This window comes from Pholis gunnellus (assembly GCF_910591455.1).
Source record: "Pholis gunnellus genome assembly, chromosome: 1".
NCBI classification, from domain to species: Eukaryota; Metazoa; Chordata; class Actinopteri; order Perciformes; family Pholidae; genus Pholis; species Pholis gunnellus.
Window position 1 is genome coordinate 5,557,295 of NC_136528.1, and position 15,501 is coordinate 5,572,795.

Sequence of the window (15,501 nt, forward strand, 5' to 3'; positions counted from 1 at the left end):
CACCGGGGAGAACGTGTTTTCTTCTGCTGAAGGAGCCGGTAGAAGATACTCTTCCTGCAATACCCAAAGTAAATATTCAAACTTTCCTTTCATGCAACAAGCGGAGAACGTCTAAAGCTGGTTGCCCGTTCCTCTGTGGATAAAGCTTTATTTCATTCCTGTGTATTTTTAATTCTTTTGATTGTTGCTTTGGGAGCTGGGGCTTTCTAAGATGCAGCTCTCATTACCATTACGAGACGTTTGGCTGCAGAATCGTGGAGCGGCTTGAGTCGAGTTTCTCTCAGTATTTTTTTGAACAGGTCAGACAACCCGCAGGTGTACAAATTACAGTATTACACGGAAAAAGTCAAACTTATTTCTCACAGAGGTCCTCTTTCCTCCGAGGCGTCACATGACCTGATGCTGCTGAAGACGGCCATCCCCTCTGGGCAAACTGGAAGCAGATGCTTGGCTAGTGATGCTTCCTACTGGCTTTGTGTTTATGTTCACATTCCTCTTCACCTCCTCCACGTGGCTGCCCTGCTGTGGCTGTATATATATATATACAGCTGGAGCCCCTTTCAGCGGGTTTCATTTGGACCCCGGTCCTCTTGAACCTCGAGACAGCTGGAAGTCGTTCCCCTCGTCACGTTGGCTGAAACGAAACCCTTGTTTAAGGGCAGTTGAAGGGCTGTTGGGTCTGGACATCTTCTCGAACTCCTGCTGCTGTTATGAGTCAGCGAGTTTAGGCTGGGAAGCTTTGTCTACAGCACCAGGCCCTTCATGTGGCCCAAGTATGACCCCTTGAACCCCCAAAACCTGCCGGTGTGATTGAAAAGCAAACATCCCTATCGTTAGATTTAGATATTTCTGACGGTCTTTGAATGTGAGACGAACTCTTCCGTCAGAAAAAGCAACCAAACAGAACCTTAAAATTGCGATTTCTTTTTTTTTCTCACCAAAAACATTTTATTTCAAATCTCGCAAAAAAGAAACTTTTTGCTTTATGCAGATCCTGTGAAAAACATTCAATTCTGAGCTCCTTAGCACAGCTATGAAGCCATGATTGACTCGGCTGAGACCAACAGTCACGTGACAAAAAAATCTGTGAAACTTTGACTGAACTTCAGGCTGATGAACAGCAGAGAAGAGAAGAGGCTGTAAGAGGATTAAACATGTTAATAGTTCAATATTTATAGCAAGTACAGCTTCCATTTTGTTCCCCAACATTGGTAACACTTGTGGACACTCTTTTTTATGACTTATGTCATTTTAACTGTGTTATTCTGCACTAAAGACATGTCTAAGTTCTCTCTTCTTCTAGCCATCACTGTGCTGTTTCCATAGAGGAGCAGGACTTTATATTAGAGTAAAGATCAAGACCACAGAGAGGAACATGTCATGTTGTAAAATAACCTCATTTAGGGTCAACTCAGCTTTACAAAGACAAATAGTCTAGAAAGTCTCGGGGAAAACCTACATCATAAATGATTCAGAAACACATAAATATTATGTTTGGTGCCTAAAGGAACTCCGTGGAGACCTTTTTAAAGAGGCTTGTGGCCGGAGCACATCTTCTCTTAAACGTTCACAGCTTTTTACGCAGGGATGAATCGAGTAGGGCAGCCAGATATTTAAGATATCTGGATTAGACCATGCAAGCTGTGATGCTGATTGTTTTTATGCGTCAGGCGTGAGTCAGGTCTTTTTGGATGCAGGTCTTGGGAGGGTACGCAATAGATTTGTGTTTCACACGACTGTACCCAAGGCTGTCTCTTAGATTTCTAGACCTGTACGTTGACTGAACATCTTGTATTAATATGGGAGTTTTTCTGGGTTTCATCATCACGTCAGTGCAGCATCGTCTCTCAGTACTATCAGTTTTTGTCGTGCAAGCCATAAATCATTGCAATCACCTTTTAACAGAATCTGAAGTAGGAAATGTGAAATCCATTTGTCAGACTGTCCGCTGTGTTTTCCACCGTGAACTCGACGCTGTTGATTTCTTTTATTCTGGAAATGTAAGGCAGGCAGAGACAATAGAGACGCTTTGATTTCAGTGGGAATTCAGGATTGTCCCACATATGCAGCATGTATGTATATATATGTATGTGTGTTGTATGTGTGTATTTTTATATATATATATATATATATATATATATATATATATATATATATATATATATATATATATACATGTGTGTATGTATGTGATCCTTGTGTAACGTGTGCCACAGTTGTATTTTTAGCAAGCTGACTGCATGGCAGGGATGAGTGCCATTCTTTGCTCGGTCATGTGACTCCGTGGTCGTCCTAACGGGGGGGGGCACTGCAGAATTTCCACTGTGACAAGCTAGGCAACATATTCCGCTTTTTGCTTTGTCTTATTCCGAAAAATGACAATATTCCTAATAAGCTGTTTACATGGCTGATGAAAATGGATATTCCTCTCCCTCTGTCATTCCTTCAACCACCTTCTCTCCCTCTGTCTAGATTTGTGCATATCCCAAATCCTGTTTCCAAGTCCTTCATAATGTTTAAAGTAGGTGTGTTTCTCCTTCCGACTAGAAATGTGGGCTTTTTCTTTTGGGCATGCAGCATCCAGCTTTGCAAACTGTTGGAAAAGAGGCTGTGTGTCGCTAAGTGTCGTAAAACCTCCTATTGAGAGTAGGCGGACACTTTCGGTTCTGTCCAGTGAAGTCGATGCTTCATGTGTTAAAGCTGCATTCTCTCTAGTGTCCATTAGGGGGCGACTCCTCTGGTTGTATAGAAGTCTATGAGAAAATGACTCTACTTCTCTCTTGATTTATTACCTCAGTAAACATTGTAAACATGAGTTTATGGTCTCAATCTCTAGTTTCAAGTCTTCTTCAATACAGCATGATGTTCATTTAGTAAATGATGGTCCATTTAGAGTCAAACAGACCATAAAGCAGGGTATGCTTTAGGGCGGGGCTACACAGTGATTGACAGGTCTCTGCCAAAGACGTATACAGCGTCTCTACGTCACTCCTCCTCAGTCCAGATATGGTCACTTCCTGTTAATCGGTGGATAAAAAGCCAAGATGGCGACGGCGAAATAGCCGAACTTGAGGCGTCAAAACATCAGTCCACAAACCAATGGGTGACATCACGATGACTATGTCCACTTCTTACAGAAAGTGATTGAGAGGAATATTCAAAATGAGGTGTAGACAAGTCCAAAGAATTCTCCTAAAACCTGAATAATATCGACATATCACACACGTCTCAATGCTCCCTTGGGAATAAGGACTAATTCAGAATATCCAAACGGAATATGATGTTTACATGAACCACATAAAATTCAGAATATTGTCATATTTGTAATACTGTAACATGAGTTTGCATGTAAACGCAGTGAGCTGTACTCAGAGTGTGTTCAGTGAAACAAAACCCTTCTGGGTCAATAAAGCAGCAGCTGAGTTATCGCAGTACCGACCGACACACCCAGTGTCACGCCACCCCTCCTTTTATTGCACCGATGATGTTATCGTTTTTATATGGACCACAGATACTTTTAATAAGTTTTAACGGAGAACAAATGAACTTGGCTTCATAGTTGTTAATGTGGTTGTCCTGCGGCGCTTGTGAAAAACTAAAAAAACTAAAATGTGTTGACCACGTTAGTTTCTGTCTTTCATATTGCCTGTGAAAATGCAAGAATGTGACCCCAGGACCCCGTGCTTGCACACACACACACACACACACACACACACACACACACACACACACACACACTCTCAGTCACACTTTTAATGGCAGAGTATTGTGAGCACAGGTGTAGGTGCAATAAGAATGTGAAGCGTAGCTATTTAAACCAGCTGAGTTTTCCTCTCTCACGAGTGCTGCAGCGGACCTGCTCTTATGTTGCATTTTTCTGTAGAGTTCAATTCCCGAGTAAATGTTTGTGAAAGAGATGTGAGCACGTGGCCCACATCCTGTCTTCTGGGTGTTACAGCGACGTGTTGTAATGTGTCCTAGGAACATTTATGAGTCTGAGACTGGGTGTTGGACAGGAAGTAGAGCGCAGACTGTGGTTTTGGACTCTGTTGCTGTGCAGATGTGCGGACCCTTAGAGGTCAGTCTTAGTTTCAACAGTTATTCCCAGGAGGCAAACCTCCGCTTCTGCCGAGTGAAGCCGATGCTGAAGTGTCTTAAAACCTGCATTCTCTCTAGTGTCCACCAGGGGGCGACTCCTCTGGTTGTATAGAAGTCTATGAGAAAATGACTCTACTTCTCTCTTGATTTATTACCTCAGTAAACATTGTAAACATGAGTTTATGGTCTCAATGTCTAGTTTCAAGTCTTCTTCAATACAGCATGATGTTCATTTAGTAAATGATGGTCCATTTAGAGTCAAACAGACCATAAAGCAGGGGATGCTTTAGGCCTAGGCTACATGGTGATTGACAGGTCTCTACGTCACTCCTCCTTAGTCCTAATATGGTCACTTCCTGTTCACTGGTTGCAAAAAATCAACAACATTGTGTTTACCGTAATCCAAGATGGCGACGGTGAAATCGCCAAACTCAAGGCTTCAAAACATCAGTCCACAAACCAATGGGTGACGTCACCATGACTACATCCACTCCTTATAGACCGTCTGTGATTTGGATATAAGATTGCCTCATTGATCCTGCAATAATCATTTTTTCACCAATAAACTCTGTTTTAGTTAGTGTCCCAAAAAAACAGCTAACTATAGAAGAAATTGTTTTTCTCTGTTCCGTTCCAACAGGAGAGAGAACTGACCATTGACTTACAACAGTCTCTGATGGTGAGGAGAATTAAAGGAGGAGCTTATCAGTGGTGCTAACAGCTAGCATAGCATCACTCAGACTAACAGCTCTTTCACATTATCCCTTTCCATTTGGACTAGCTACCACACCCTGCTTATTAAGCCTCTCATCACACACCCTCTTACTGCACATGGTTGTAATCACAGACCATGTCCAGTCGAATCACTCAACATTAAATGTAAATCTGGTTGCAATGAAACAGCTGTCAGTGTGAGTAAATTATCGCTCACTGAGTCACCAACATGGGAATGTTTTTAAACAAAACTCTGTTTGGTACGAAAGCCCTGAAGACGTGTTTGAATCGTGTGTTTCTTATATATTCGATCTGCGTTCTTGCTGTGCAAGTAAACATTCCTCACTCCTCCTGATCTCAGCTGTCACGAACCCCAATGTGTTCTTGTGTTTGTGCACAGCTCAGAGTTCTGGTCGGGGGTAAAGTTTCATTTTAAACCCAATGAGACAGACTCGTGTCCCGGAGGCTCGAGTGTCAAGAGATTGAGTGATGAATCTTGCCACTGAGGCAGACTAAGACTTAACACCTCCACACCCAGAGGCTGCCACCTAAAGGAAGTCCAGGGTTAAACCAAACTGGCTCACAGTATTTCTTTGTTTCTTTCACTTTTCATCAGTTTTCATTTGAGTTGTCACGTATACTCGTGCATCCTTCAGGGTCACAGATTTATTTTTTGGTCTTTGTGTTCTTTGAGAGAAATAATCAGTATTCCTTTGATCTGTATGAAAGTGAACACACTGCCTGAAGCAGTTCACAAGTCTGGTGTTATTTATGTGACACTAGTGCAGTGTCCCCTCAGCCGATGGCTTGGCCTCCGGTATTTAGGGATCAGTATTGGTACATTATGGAGTTATGGATTTAAATAATCCAGTCCCAAGTAGTATCAAAAACTTCTCCAGTCAAACGATACCTGCAATAGAGGTTTTGTTCTGTGCTCAGGGTTAGAAGAAAAAGGACTTTTGTCAGCTTGTACCTTTCAGCTTCTTCACTGTTGTGCAGTCAGCCCTCCTGTAATAGGCTCCATGGTTTAACAAGACTTCTAATCAGCAGGATCTTATGTGGGACCGACCTGCAATTGAGGCGGAATGTCAAGTGTGAAGAAACACCTCAATGCTCCCTTTTTAAAATGCACCCTCAGGTCTGTGTAGCCAGCCGAGCTTTAACTGTCTCAGTGCTTAGAACTGGTCAAAGGCTCAAAACAAATCTTCTGTCCTATTCAGGGAGACCTGTTTCCCGAGAGACGAGTCCTCGAGCCAAGACGCTGCACTTTTAGTTCACCCAACAATTTTAATTCACCCGTCAACAATCTAAATCAACAACCACTCTCGATGCAACAGAATCTTCCACATCGCGATGCATCTTAGAAACAAGAAATCTAGCTGATCAACTTAAAGTCAATCCGGTCAAAGACCGTCAGCTTTCCTTCTGCCTAAACTGAAAATGTCTGCCCTCTCCTCTTCATGTCGTACCGTCTCTTATCATTTGTCTACCGGCCTCTCAGTAAAATTTATGACCGTCAGATTTTATTTTACTGCCATAGAAAGGACGCAAGAACCATCTGTACCTGCTACCACAACGAAAATCAATCTCCTCTCTCTCTCTCTCTCCCTCTCTGTCTCTCTCTCTTTGTCTCTCTTCCTCCTTGCCTCTGTAACCGTGCAGGCAGCCGGCGGTGATGGGAGATGATGGAGGACAAAGGCCCTCGTGTAGCCGACTACTTCGTGGTGGCCGGTCTGACGGACCCGTCCAAGCCGCTGGACCAGGAGATCCACTTTGACGATGTCTGCCACAAGACGGCCAAGCCCAGGGCGCCCATCACCGACGTGGCGGTGGTGATCCGCTCGATGGGCGAGGAGGCGCCGCCAGGGTTCACCTGCGTGGAGGAAACGCCGACCGGCCACTCGGCCGACCTTAACAACGGCGGCCTCATGGCGCCACAGATCTTCCTGTGCTACAGGCGAGGTCGAGACAAGCCGCCGCTCACTGACCTGGGGTAAGCACCAAAGGAGTCTGTATCTAGATGATATTATGCTCACACTGATGACGCTAACATGCTGATGTTCAGCAGGTAAGAAGTTCAGCACTTACATTTGCTAATTAAACACAAAAAACACAGCTGGGGCTGATTGAAATTTTAGTTTTTGTGTATTTGGTAAACCATAAACTCGTCATTAAATTCAAATCAAGGATAAAGACTTTGACCTGAAGATGAGGCTCGATGAGAAGTTCAACGATCACCAGATCTAACAATCCATCCTGAGGGAGACGGAAATGTGTGAACCACAGATATTTCAGTAAAGACCTCAAATGTGAACCTCGTGGTGGCGGTTCCAGTAAAAGTCAGCAGGCATCAATATTTACTCAAATGAAGATTTTTAAAGACTTCTTGTTTCTAACGCATCCAAAAACTAATCAGCCTTCTCTGTAAGATTCCTCTCTCACATATTAATAGTGTTTTTATCTGTGAACTATATGTGACAGTCACGTCTGAAAAGCTCTGATCACACACAGCTTCACTACAGCGACCATGAACTACGCTTTGGTCCGGTTACTTTGCTGACAATGATGATTGTATAAAGTAATAAAGGTAAAATATGTAAAATATATATATACCATATACCAAAACACTGACTCACTGATTCACATTTTACTTTTACTTTATTTTGTGTCCAATTTGACAGAATTTTAAAGTGAATCACCGTCTGTCATTGCAACATGTTGCTGTGTCCGTTATTTGTTTTCATTTCCAGTAAAGATCCGCTGCCGATCTCAGCAAACATTGCATTTGTTACGAGTGAGGAGGAGTTTATATCTAAAAAGTGGTCCACGTTTCGTGTCGGTTCCTCCGTTCTGTGCAGCAGATTTCAACAGCAGCCACTTTCTGTCTGTGGTTTTGTGAGAAATAGTGCAGAGCGCCGTTCCAGGTGCCGGGTTGAATTCAGTAGTTTTTCTGCTGAGGCCTCTCTCACCTCCAGGCTGGCAGGAGGCAGCTGGTGACAACACTAAGGAGACTCCCAGAGAGCCCAGCTTATCAGAGGCTCACACTGGAACTCTGCTCAGACACTATCAGCAGCTTCTGTGTGCTGATAGCTCAGAGAGGCTGCACTTACCAGACATTGGTCGGACTAATGGGAGGCTGAGGTGTGTGTGTGTGTGTGTGTGTGTGTGTGTGTGTGTGTGTGTGTGTGTGTGTGTGTGTGTGTGTGTGTGTGTGTGTGTGTGTGTGTGTGTGTGTGTGTGTGTGTGTGTGTGTGTGTGTGTGTGTGTGTGTGTACATATTGTGCCATGTGATAGTGAGTTGTTGCTCAGGCTGCAGAGGGAATAACTAGTATCATCTGTGACTAGTTGTTATATTTGATATCAAGGAGCATTGATACCCACAGACTGTCAGGAGTGACGTAGAGACACACTCAGTCAATATCAGACATCTTCTGTGTGAAGTGGCACCTCTGCTCTTTTCCCCTAAAGATTAATGTTGAATTTTATTTAAGTCATTTAACGTTTTTACTGTGTTATTTTCTAGGAGAGGTGACCTCACCTAAAATATAGAAAACATCAAATGTGGCACAAAACTTGTCACATGACTCATTCAAGGTCTAATTTACAAACGCAAAAGGCTTGTTTTAAGTTCTGATGGTGGAGACCGCATCGACAAAAAGACTGTGAAGATGCACCGATGGAAATTTTCTTTCCTTTTAACAGCTGTAATTGACAGAATACACAAACATGTTTGTGACTTTTATTCGACTGTATGTTCTTAATACAACAGTTAGTTGTTCCCAATGTTTTTAAGATGGTTCCTCTGCGGCTTGCTTTAAGTCTTCTTCACTCACACTGAAGGTCTGTGTGATGTATGAGACCGGTCAGTCAATCAGTGCTTCTCTAAAACAACATGTCTGGTTCAATAGGAGAGGAACACTGTTTCACTGCAAGCAGAGAAGAATTATAATGAATATATAATTTAATAATTACAAATGACCACTTTAAATTGTGTTTCAGCTCTCATACAGTTCCACTTGAATCAGTAATGGAGGATAAGTACATAATGGAAGGGATGCTCCTGTTGGGTTCCTCTGAGTCCACTAAGTGGTCTGTGTGAGCGTCCTCTTGTGTCTGATCACAGTTCATAGAAACATACATGCATGTGCTGCAGGAGGATTTAATTTAATTCATTCATTAAAAATGTGAAAAGGTGATAAAAACTATTTTGGGTAGAATTCTAATCTCAGGAGATCCTCCTGGATAAATACAGGTTTTAAAATATCTAAATGTTTGTATAAAATCATCTCTCTCAACACAATAATCTCTTATTATACATTTGAAGACTATTGTAATCTGAATTACATTAGCAACAATAGTAAAAATGTTCATTTAGGTCAAAGCGTGCTCCATTTAAAAGATAAGAAAGCGACAGTGAGGAATGAGAAAACAGGAATAAACATTTAATTTGTGCTGCTTCTAAATACAGCATCACGTGACCAAACTTTATGTCCATCGCTTACTTAGAAAGTGTAATATTTGACTCAGTGATAACTGTTCCTCTGTTTATGAGCTGCCATGTTACTGTATCACCGCGATGTTCATGTTGTGGAAGTCATCCGGAGGAGCTCTGTGCATTTCACCGAGCTGTATTCATTGTATCTAGCAAACAAAACAAACAGGTTTCTAACTGCAATAAACGGATAAAAAGGATGCAGAAAGAACTAAATAATGATACAGATTTGTAAAAAGTGTGAATTCAAGCTTTGTCAGGTCTGTCTGTAAAACTAGAAGCAATTACTTTTAAATGCTTGTTTTCTGAATGGAGTTAGTAAAAACTCCTCGTTTGGTGTGATCGCACCATGAGTTACAGAGACACTAAACATGATGACTTCCTGTGAGTGAAACAGGATTAGAAAAGTGACTTGTAAGTTTCCTTCAGATCACTTTTACCTCCTTTATAAGTTGTTGTTGTTGCAGTGTCGACTCCTGTGAGTGAGGCCAAAATTGTTGAGTTGAAAAGTGTCTCAGAGCTTGACGTTATTTCTTTCTGCCGGCCACTTCATAAGCTCATAGATCGGACTGTTTTTTCAAGAATAGCATAGATTCCTCTGCAGTTTTACGGGGTGCAAAGCCGCCATTAATCTTAATCAGCTCCATTCTGTCAGCCACTGAAAACTGGGATGAATGGCTAATGCTAGACTTAAACAGCCCTAATCATGGCTGCATAATTGTGTAATCACACTAATAACCTCACGTTGTCGCTGACTGTTGTTCGTCCTCCCTGCAGCGTGCTGTACGAGTGGAAGGAGCGTCTGATGCAGGGCTGCCAGCTCATCCAGACCACGGCCTCCGGTCGGCCGGCCAACATCAGCGGCAACTCCTCCCAGCGCATCTACGTCACCTACCGCCGAGCGCCCGAGAGCCAGCCGCACTCCGCCCTGGCCGTCACCGACATCTGCATCATCATCCCGAGCAAAGGGGAGACGCCGCCGCACACCTTCTGCAAGGTGGAGAAGAACCTCAACAGCAGCATGGTGAGAGAGAGAGACAAGCACAATGGACTTTAACATGGTGTTTGGTTTAGACGCGTCAGCGGTAAATATCACCAACACCAATTTGTAACAACGTTCAATAATCATTACTACTACTACTACTATCATTATGAAAATAAGGAACATTTTACGTCTCTGTTTCAAACCAACATTTAAGATACTTACACGTTTTGTTCATCAAGATAATCGTAGTCAATGTGACGTCACCCATTGGTTGGTGGACTGTTGTTGTGAAGCCTCGAGTTTGGCATTTTGTCCGTCGCCATCTCACAAAAGGGGGCGGAGCTAAGAACAACCAAACGCTGAATAAGACACTTTTCAAGACAACTTCCATGAACTGACATTACAGAATAACTCCTGTAATGTGTTGATCATAACAAGGTATTAACATGTCAGAAGGATTTAGATTTCTGCAGTTTTCTTTGCTCATGCTGTCAGAGCCCTGTTTGAAATTCTAAATGTCAAGATATATATATAAATATATATATACATATATTTATATATGTATTTATATATTTTTTAAGCCAGAAGTCTTGAATCCTCATCTCCCACACCGGCGCCTCACTTTCCTCCAATGAGAGACTTAAATTGATGATATGAGTTCAGCAAACACAAGATGACATTGAGCCTCATAGCAGAGTGGATGAGTAAGTCCGACAGGTTTAGCTGCCACACTTCTCTTCAGTTAAGACACTTCAAAGATGGAGTTGTGTTGTAGAGCTTCTGTAAACTGCACATCACCTGTTGTGGATCCAATTAGGGACAAGTCTCTTAAACCATCATACGTTGCCTCAGGAAGTCTTTGAATGCCTCGTGTGTTTAAAGGAGAAGTCAAGTCTCCTGCAGTAAAGTTAACCCTAACCCTTTCAATGTGTCTAATGTTAGAGTCGGGAGGATCATGTTAATATTTCAGAGCAGCTGTGGGTGCGGACAGCACATCCAGCTGAGAGGGTTTTAAAGATTTATTGCTAATGTGAGTCTCCATAGAGCGTCTTCTCCTCACGGGGACTGAGTGTGTTCATCAGATGTTTCCTCTCTCTTCATGCTAATGTTTGAGGTGTAGATGTGTAAGTCTCGACTGTTATTAGTAATAATAGTATTTTAGTTTATTAATGATTACACTGACTGGCCTTACGGGGACATTTTAACTGAGACCAAATGATTAATAGACTACACGTTTCTGCTTTGTTGACAAAGGGCTTAATAATTAACGTCTCATTAGCCTTGTTTCCATTCTCTCATGGTTATCTGCATTTTGAAGTATTTTAAAGTTTTTACATTCGCTTGAGGTGTTTTTTGTCTCTGCCGTTAAAGTGAATGCACTAAATGCATAGAATGGAATTGATGTTTCTGCAGCCCATAACGAGCAACTACATGAAACATGTCTAATACCAGCTGACAAGAACAATTCAAACTGAAGACATCTCTCCATTTTACTCTCGTCGATGGTTCGATGACCCAGCCGACTTGTTTTGTTTCTCATTACGACCTCTACTTCTTCTTCTTCTACTCTGTTTACTGGCAGATGACAGACATATGTAGCCGACAGCGCCAACTTGTGACCAAACTACCCTGTAGTCGAGTTTATTATGTGTGTGGTTTTTTTTGTCCCCTAAATCCTGACTGATGTACTGCTGTGGACGTATTTTTGTCTCTTTAAAGAATCTATATCAGTTTAAGTGAACGCTATGTTTAGAATATCTTCACCTCTTTCATAAAACACTGATTCTACCTTTCACAACAGGAGCTGTTGCTCTACTGCTGCCTCCATCTGTTAGTGTGTTTGTGTTATTGTGTGACTTTAGTGTTTTAAAAAGTTCAGTTTGGATTCACCAAAGTTACACAATACAACAAACTAACCAACCGATCGAGGGAGCGATAAACAGCGACTCTGTTCTGTGATGTAAAGAAACAGTTCTGTAAAGTATTCATAAAGAGTAACTTAACACAAAGCTGAAAATCACTTTCATCAGCTTCTTGTGGTTAAAAGTGTAGCGTGGTGGGAACAGCTGGTGTTCAATCATTATGGGCTAATTTCACAGTTGTTGTGTTATGTATAGTTTAATCAAAATCTGGTTATAATTGGTGGACAGTGGAGATTGTTCCTCACTGACTCTTCCCACTGTGCTCTTGTTTTCAGTGGGGCTCCTCGGTCTACTTGTGTTACAAGAAGTCTGTGGCCAAAACCAACACAATAGCCTACAAAGCAGGTAACCGCTCCTCATCCAATAACTACCAGTGCTGCTGTATGTGTGACACCAGTTATCAGATAACCAGTGTGGTGCCTCTACTACTAATCACTTATTCTGCTTGTGTGAGAAAAACACAAAATGGTGAAGAGAATGAGAAGCGGCTGCATTCTGTTCAGGCTGGTTGAAGCATGAGATAAGCCTCTGCACGCCAGTCTTCTTCTCCTTTCTAGAGTGTTAAATGGTTGCCATATTTTTAACGGTAATATGAGGCGTATTCCACGTTAAAGCCGCTCAAGTGCTCGGTGCCAAACCCATCTGGCAGAAGATGATTGTGAGAACTCCGCTGGATCTGTTGTTGTTTGGCTCGGCCTCAGCTGTTTGTCGTATGTATCTTGAGATGAGCAGCAGACTGTGAATGGATGAGTCAGCTCACACACACTGAGTTTATTTTGAACATCTGACTTTATTTACAGACTAATGCGACACTTTGATACAGAACTGAACAGGCTTAGTTTGTTTTGTTGGTAGATTCATATAAATATTGTTAATGTGCACATTTAGCTGGAGAGAATGTACCAGACATTCCCCACATGGTACGTTAAAGTATTAGAGAGAAGAACCGGCAGGAACCTCCTGGAAATATACTACATCACTTCTTAAAGCAGCAATCCTTAACATTTCAGTCCCAGTTGATTCAGAATTTATATTTGAGTGAAGACAATAGAAGTGTGTTCAGAATTTAACAGTCTTCAGTCTTGGGCTGGGTCTGAAGTTACATACTAACAAGCTATTTTTTAGAATAGTGTGCTGTGTATAATGTCGCCACAGACACCCAGTTTGTAGTATCGTAAATATATATACTGTATAGATATTGCAATACTTTCATCTCAGTCACAGTTGTGTTGCCTCCTTCAGCGACAGATGTTGACTTAACAGACATGTATTTAAAGTAAAGTCTTCATCAATATATTGTCAGATGAACATATTGTAAAATCAAATGAGAACAGTATGTTGTAAAGGAAAGGGTTCTTTAAGGATGTTGAGTGTTTAAGATCTTGTCAGACCCCACGCCCCTAGAAACCGTGACTGTGAACCACGACCCTCATGAGACCCACGGCTGCTGGACGTCACGAGGCCCGAGGCTGACCTGTTAAACTGAGGCCGTGGTTAGGATGGAGAAAGATCTTCTGGATCTCAAAGGGATCTCGATGGAACCACCCTGTGTGGGTTCTTGTTAGCACCCTCATGGACTGCTTTTTACGCCTTTTTTACACCTTCTGATGTGAAACCTGACTTGAGACTCGTCCTCAAACGCATTGAGACTTTAGATTTGTGACTCGTGAACAATCATTCATCATTTCATCATTTCTCTCTCTCTTCTCTCAGACAGCCAGCTGACACACGAATGCCAGAAAGTGAATAAAACAAAAATCCCTTCGTCATTGTTTGGCGTTTGTGTCCGCTGACGGTGACTAATGACCCAAAAGGATGCATTACTTACTGAGCTCTGATTGCTTGTTACAAAGCCAGGTGTTTCTAGTGAGACACTGACTCAATAAAGGACATTATCAGTATAATTATAATGAACTGAACTTGTTTTGTTTAATTTGAAGCTTTGTGGAAAGTCGACTGTGCACCTTTATCAGCTCTCTAAATGGAGTTGTCGGTTGGTTTGTTTTCTGGTCTCCAGGTTTATTCAGCAGATATCCGGAGGAGGACTACGAGTCTTTCCCTCTGCCGGAGTCGGTCCCTCTCTTCTGCCTTCCCATGGGGGCCACCATCGAGTGTTGGCCAGCCAGCACCAAATACTCCCTCCCGGTGTTCTCCACCTTCGTCCTCACCGGAGCCTCTGGAGAGAAGGTACGGATGAATGAATGAATGGATGAATGAATGAATGAATGGATGGATTCTGCTCTGCTTTATTTCTTCCTCTCACATTCAGATGACTGATAAACTTCTCAGTATCTACATGAGAGAGTTTCAGTGACAGTTACACCTCAACAGACTGTAACTGCTGACATGACCACAGAAAAACGCACTGCAGTGGAGAAAACCACAATAGTCTGCATGCAGCATGGGAAAGGGGGTCAGACAGGCATGTTGTCTTTGTCTTTGTTTGAAACCCCACATCTAGTGTATAAAACACAAATAATGTAGTAAATACATTAATCGTCTGCATCTGCATTAAGAAGTCTGATTGTATAGAAGTTTATGAGAAAATGACTCTACTTCTCTCTTGATTTATTACCTCAGTAAACATTGTAAACATGAGTTTATGGTTTAAGGTCATATTTTTAAGATAGCGGAGGAAACAAAACTCCTCTTGATGTTGTTATTGTCTCGTCCCTTAATGTAAACAAACCAAATTCTGTCTCTGGTGCCAAACACTCCGAGGTCTGCCGAGTCAAGTTTGTGTGTGTACAGGTGTGTGTGTGTGTGTGTGTGTGTGAGTGTGAGCACATGCAGGGCGATATTCGGTGTTTGCTGACTTGTGTTGTTTTACTGGCCCAAGGTCTGAGGGACACTCAGCAGGACTCTTGCAGTCTGCAGACTCCATGTTTGACTGAGTTCACCTGTTGACCCATGTGTACACACACACACACACACACACACACACACACACACTCTCTGTGTTTCTTTGCTATAATATTGATATTCTATATCTATGAAAACCCTTTGTTGTTGTTCCTTTAACCAGAACACTCTGCATGCAAACCTTTTTCTCACTTCTACTTATTCCAAGTTTAAGGTTTTTAAAACACACAGTTTTATATGACGAGTATATATACATATATATACATATATATGATACCGATAGTATCAGAAATAGTATCACTGTCTCACATTATTGTATAGATTATTCTTATTATCTTAGCAGCATTTTACTTTTGCAGATACTCGATGAGGTGCTATCCTGAATCTCAAAGTCTTCTTCTTTGTTTTTGTGACTAGTTGTTCTTGTG

At 42.0% G+C, this 15,501-nt stretch overlaps 1 protein-coding gene across 1 annotated transcript in view; it reads left to right on the plus strand.

Annotated features, from left to right (window-relative positions):
- LOC306698129 (C-myc promoter-binding protein-like) overlaps positions 1-15,501 on the plus strand; it is a 64,032-nt gene that overhangs the window by 7,232 nt on the left and 41,299 nt on the right. The window contains exons 2-5 of the mRNA XM_079162308.1: positions 6,475-6,805; positions 10,082-10,328; positions 12,487-12,556; positions 14,229-14,398. Of these exons, the coding sequence (XP_079018434.1) occupies positions 6,495-6,805; positions 10,082-10,328; positions 12,487-12,556; positions 14,229-14,398 (798 nt within the window). The 5' untranslated portion in view covers positions 6,475-6,494. The remainder of the gene's footprint in view (positions 1-6,474; positions 6,806-10,081; positions 10,329-12,486; positions 12,557-14,228; positions 14,399-15,501) is intronic.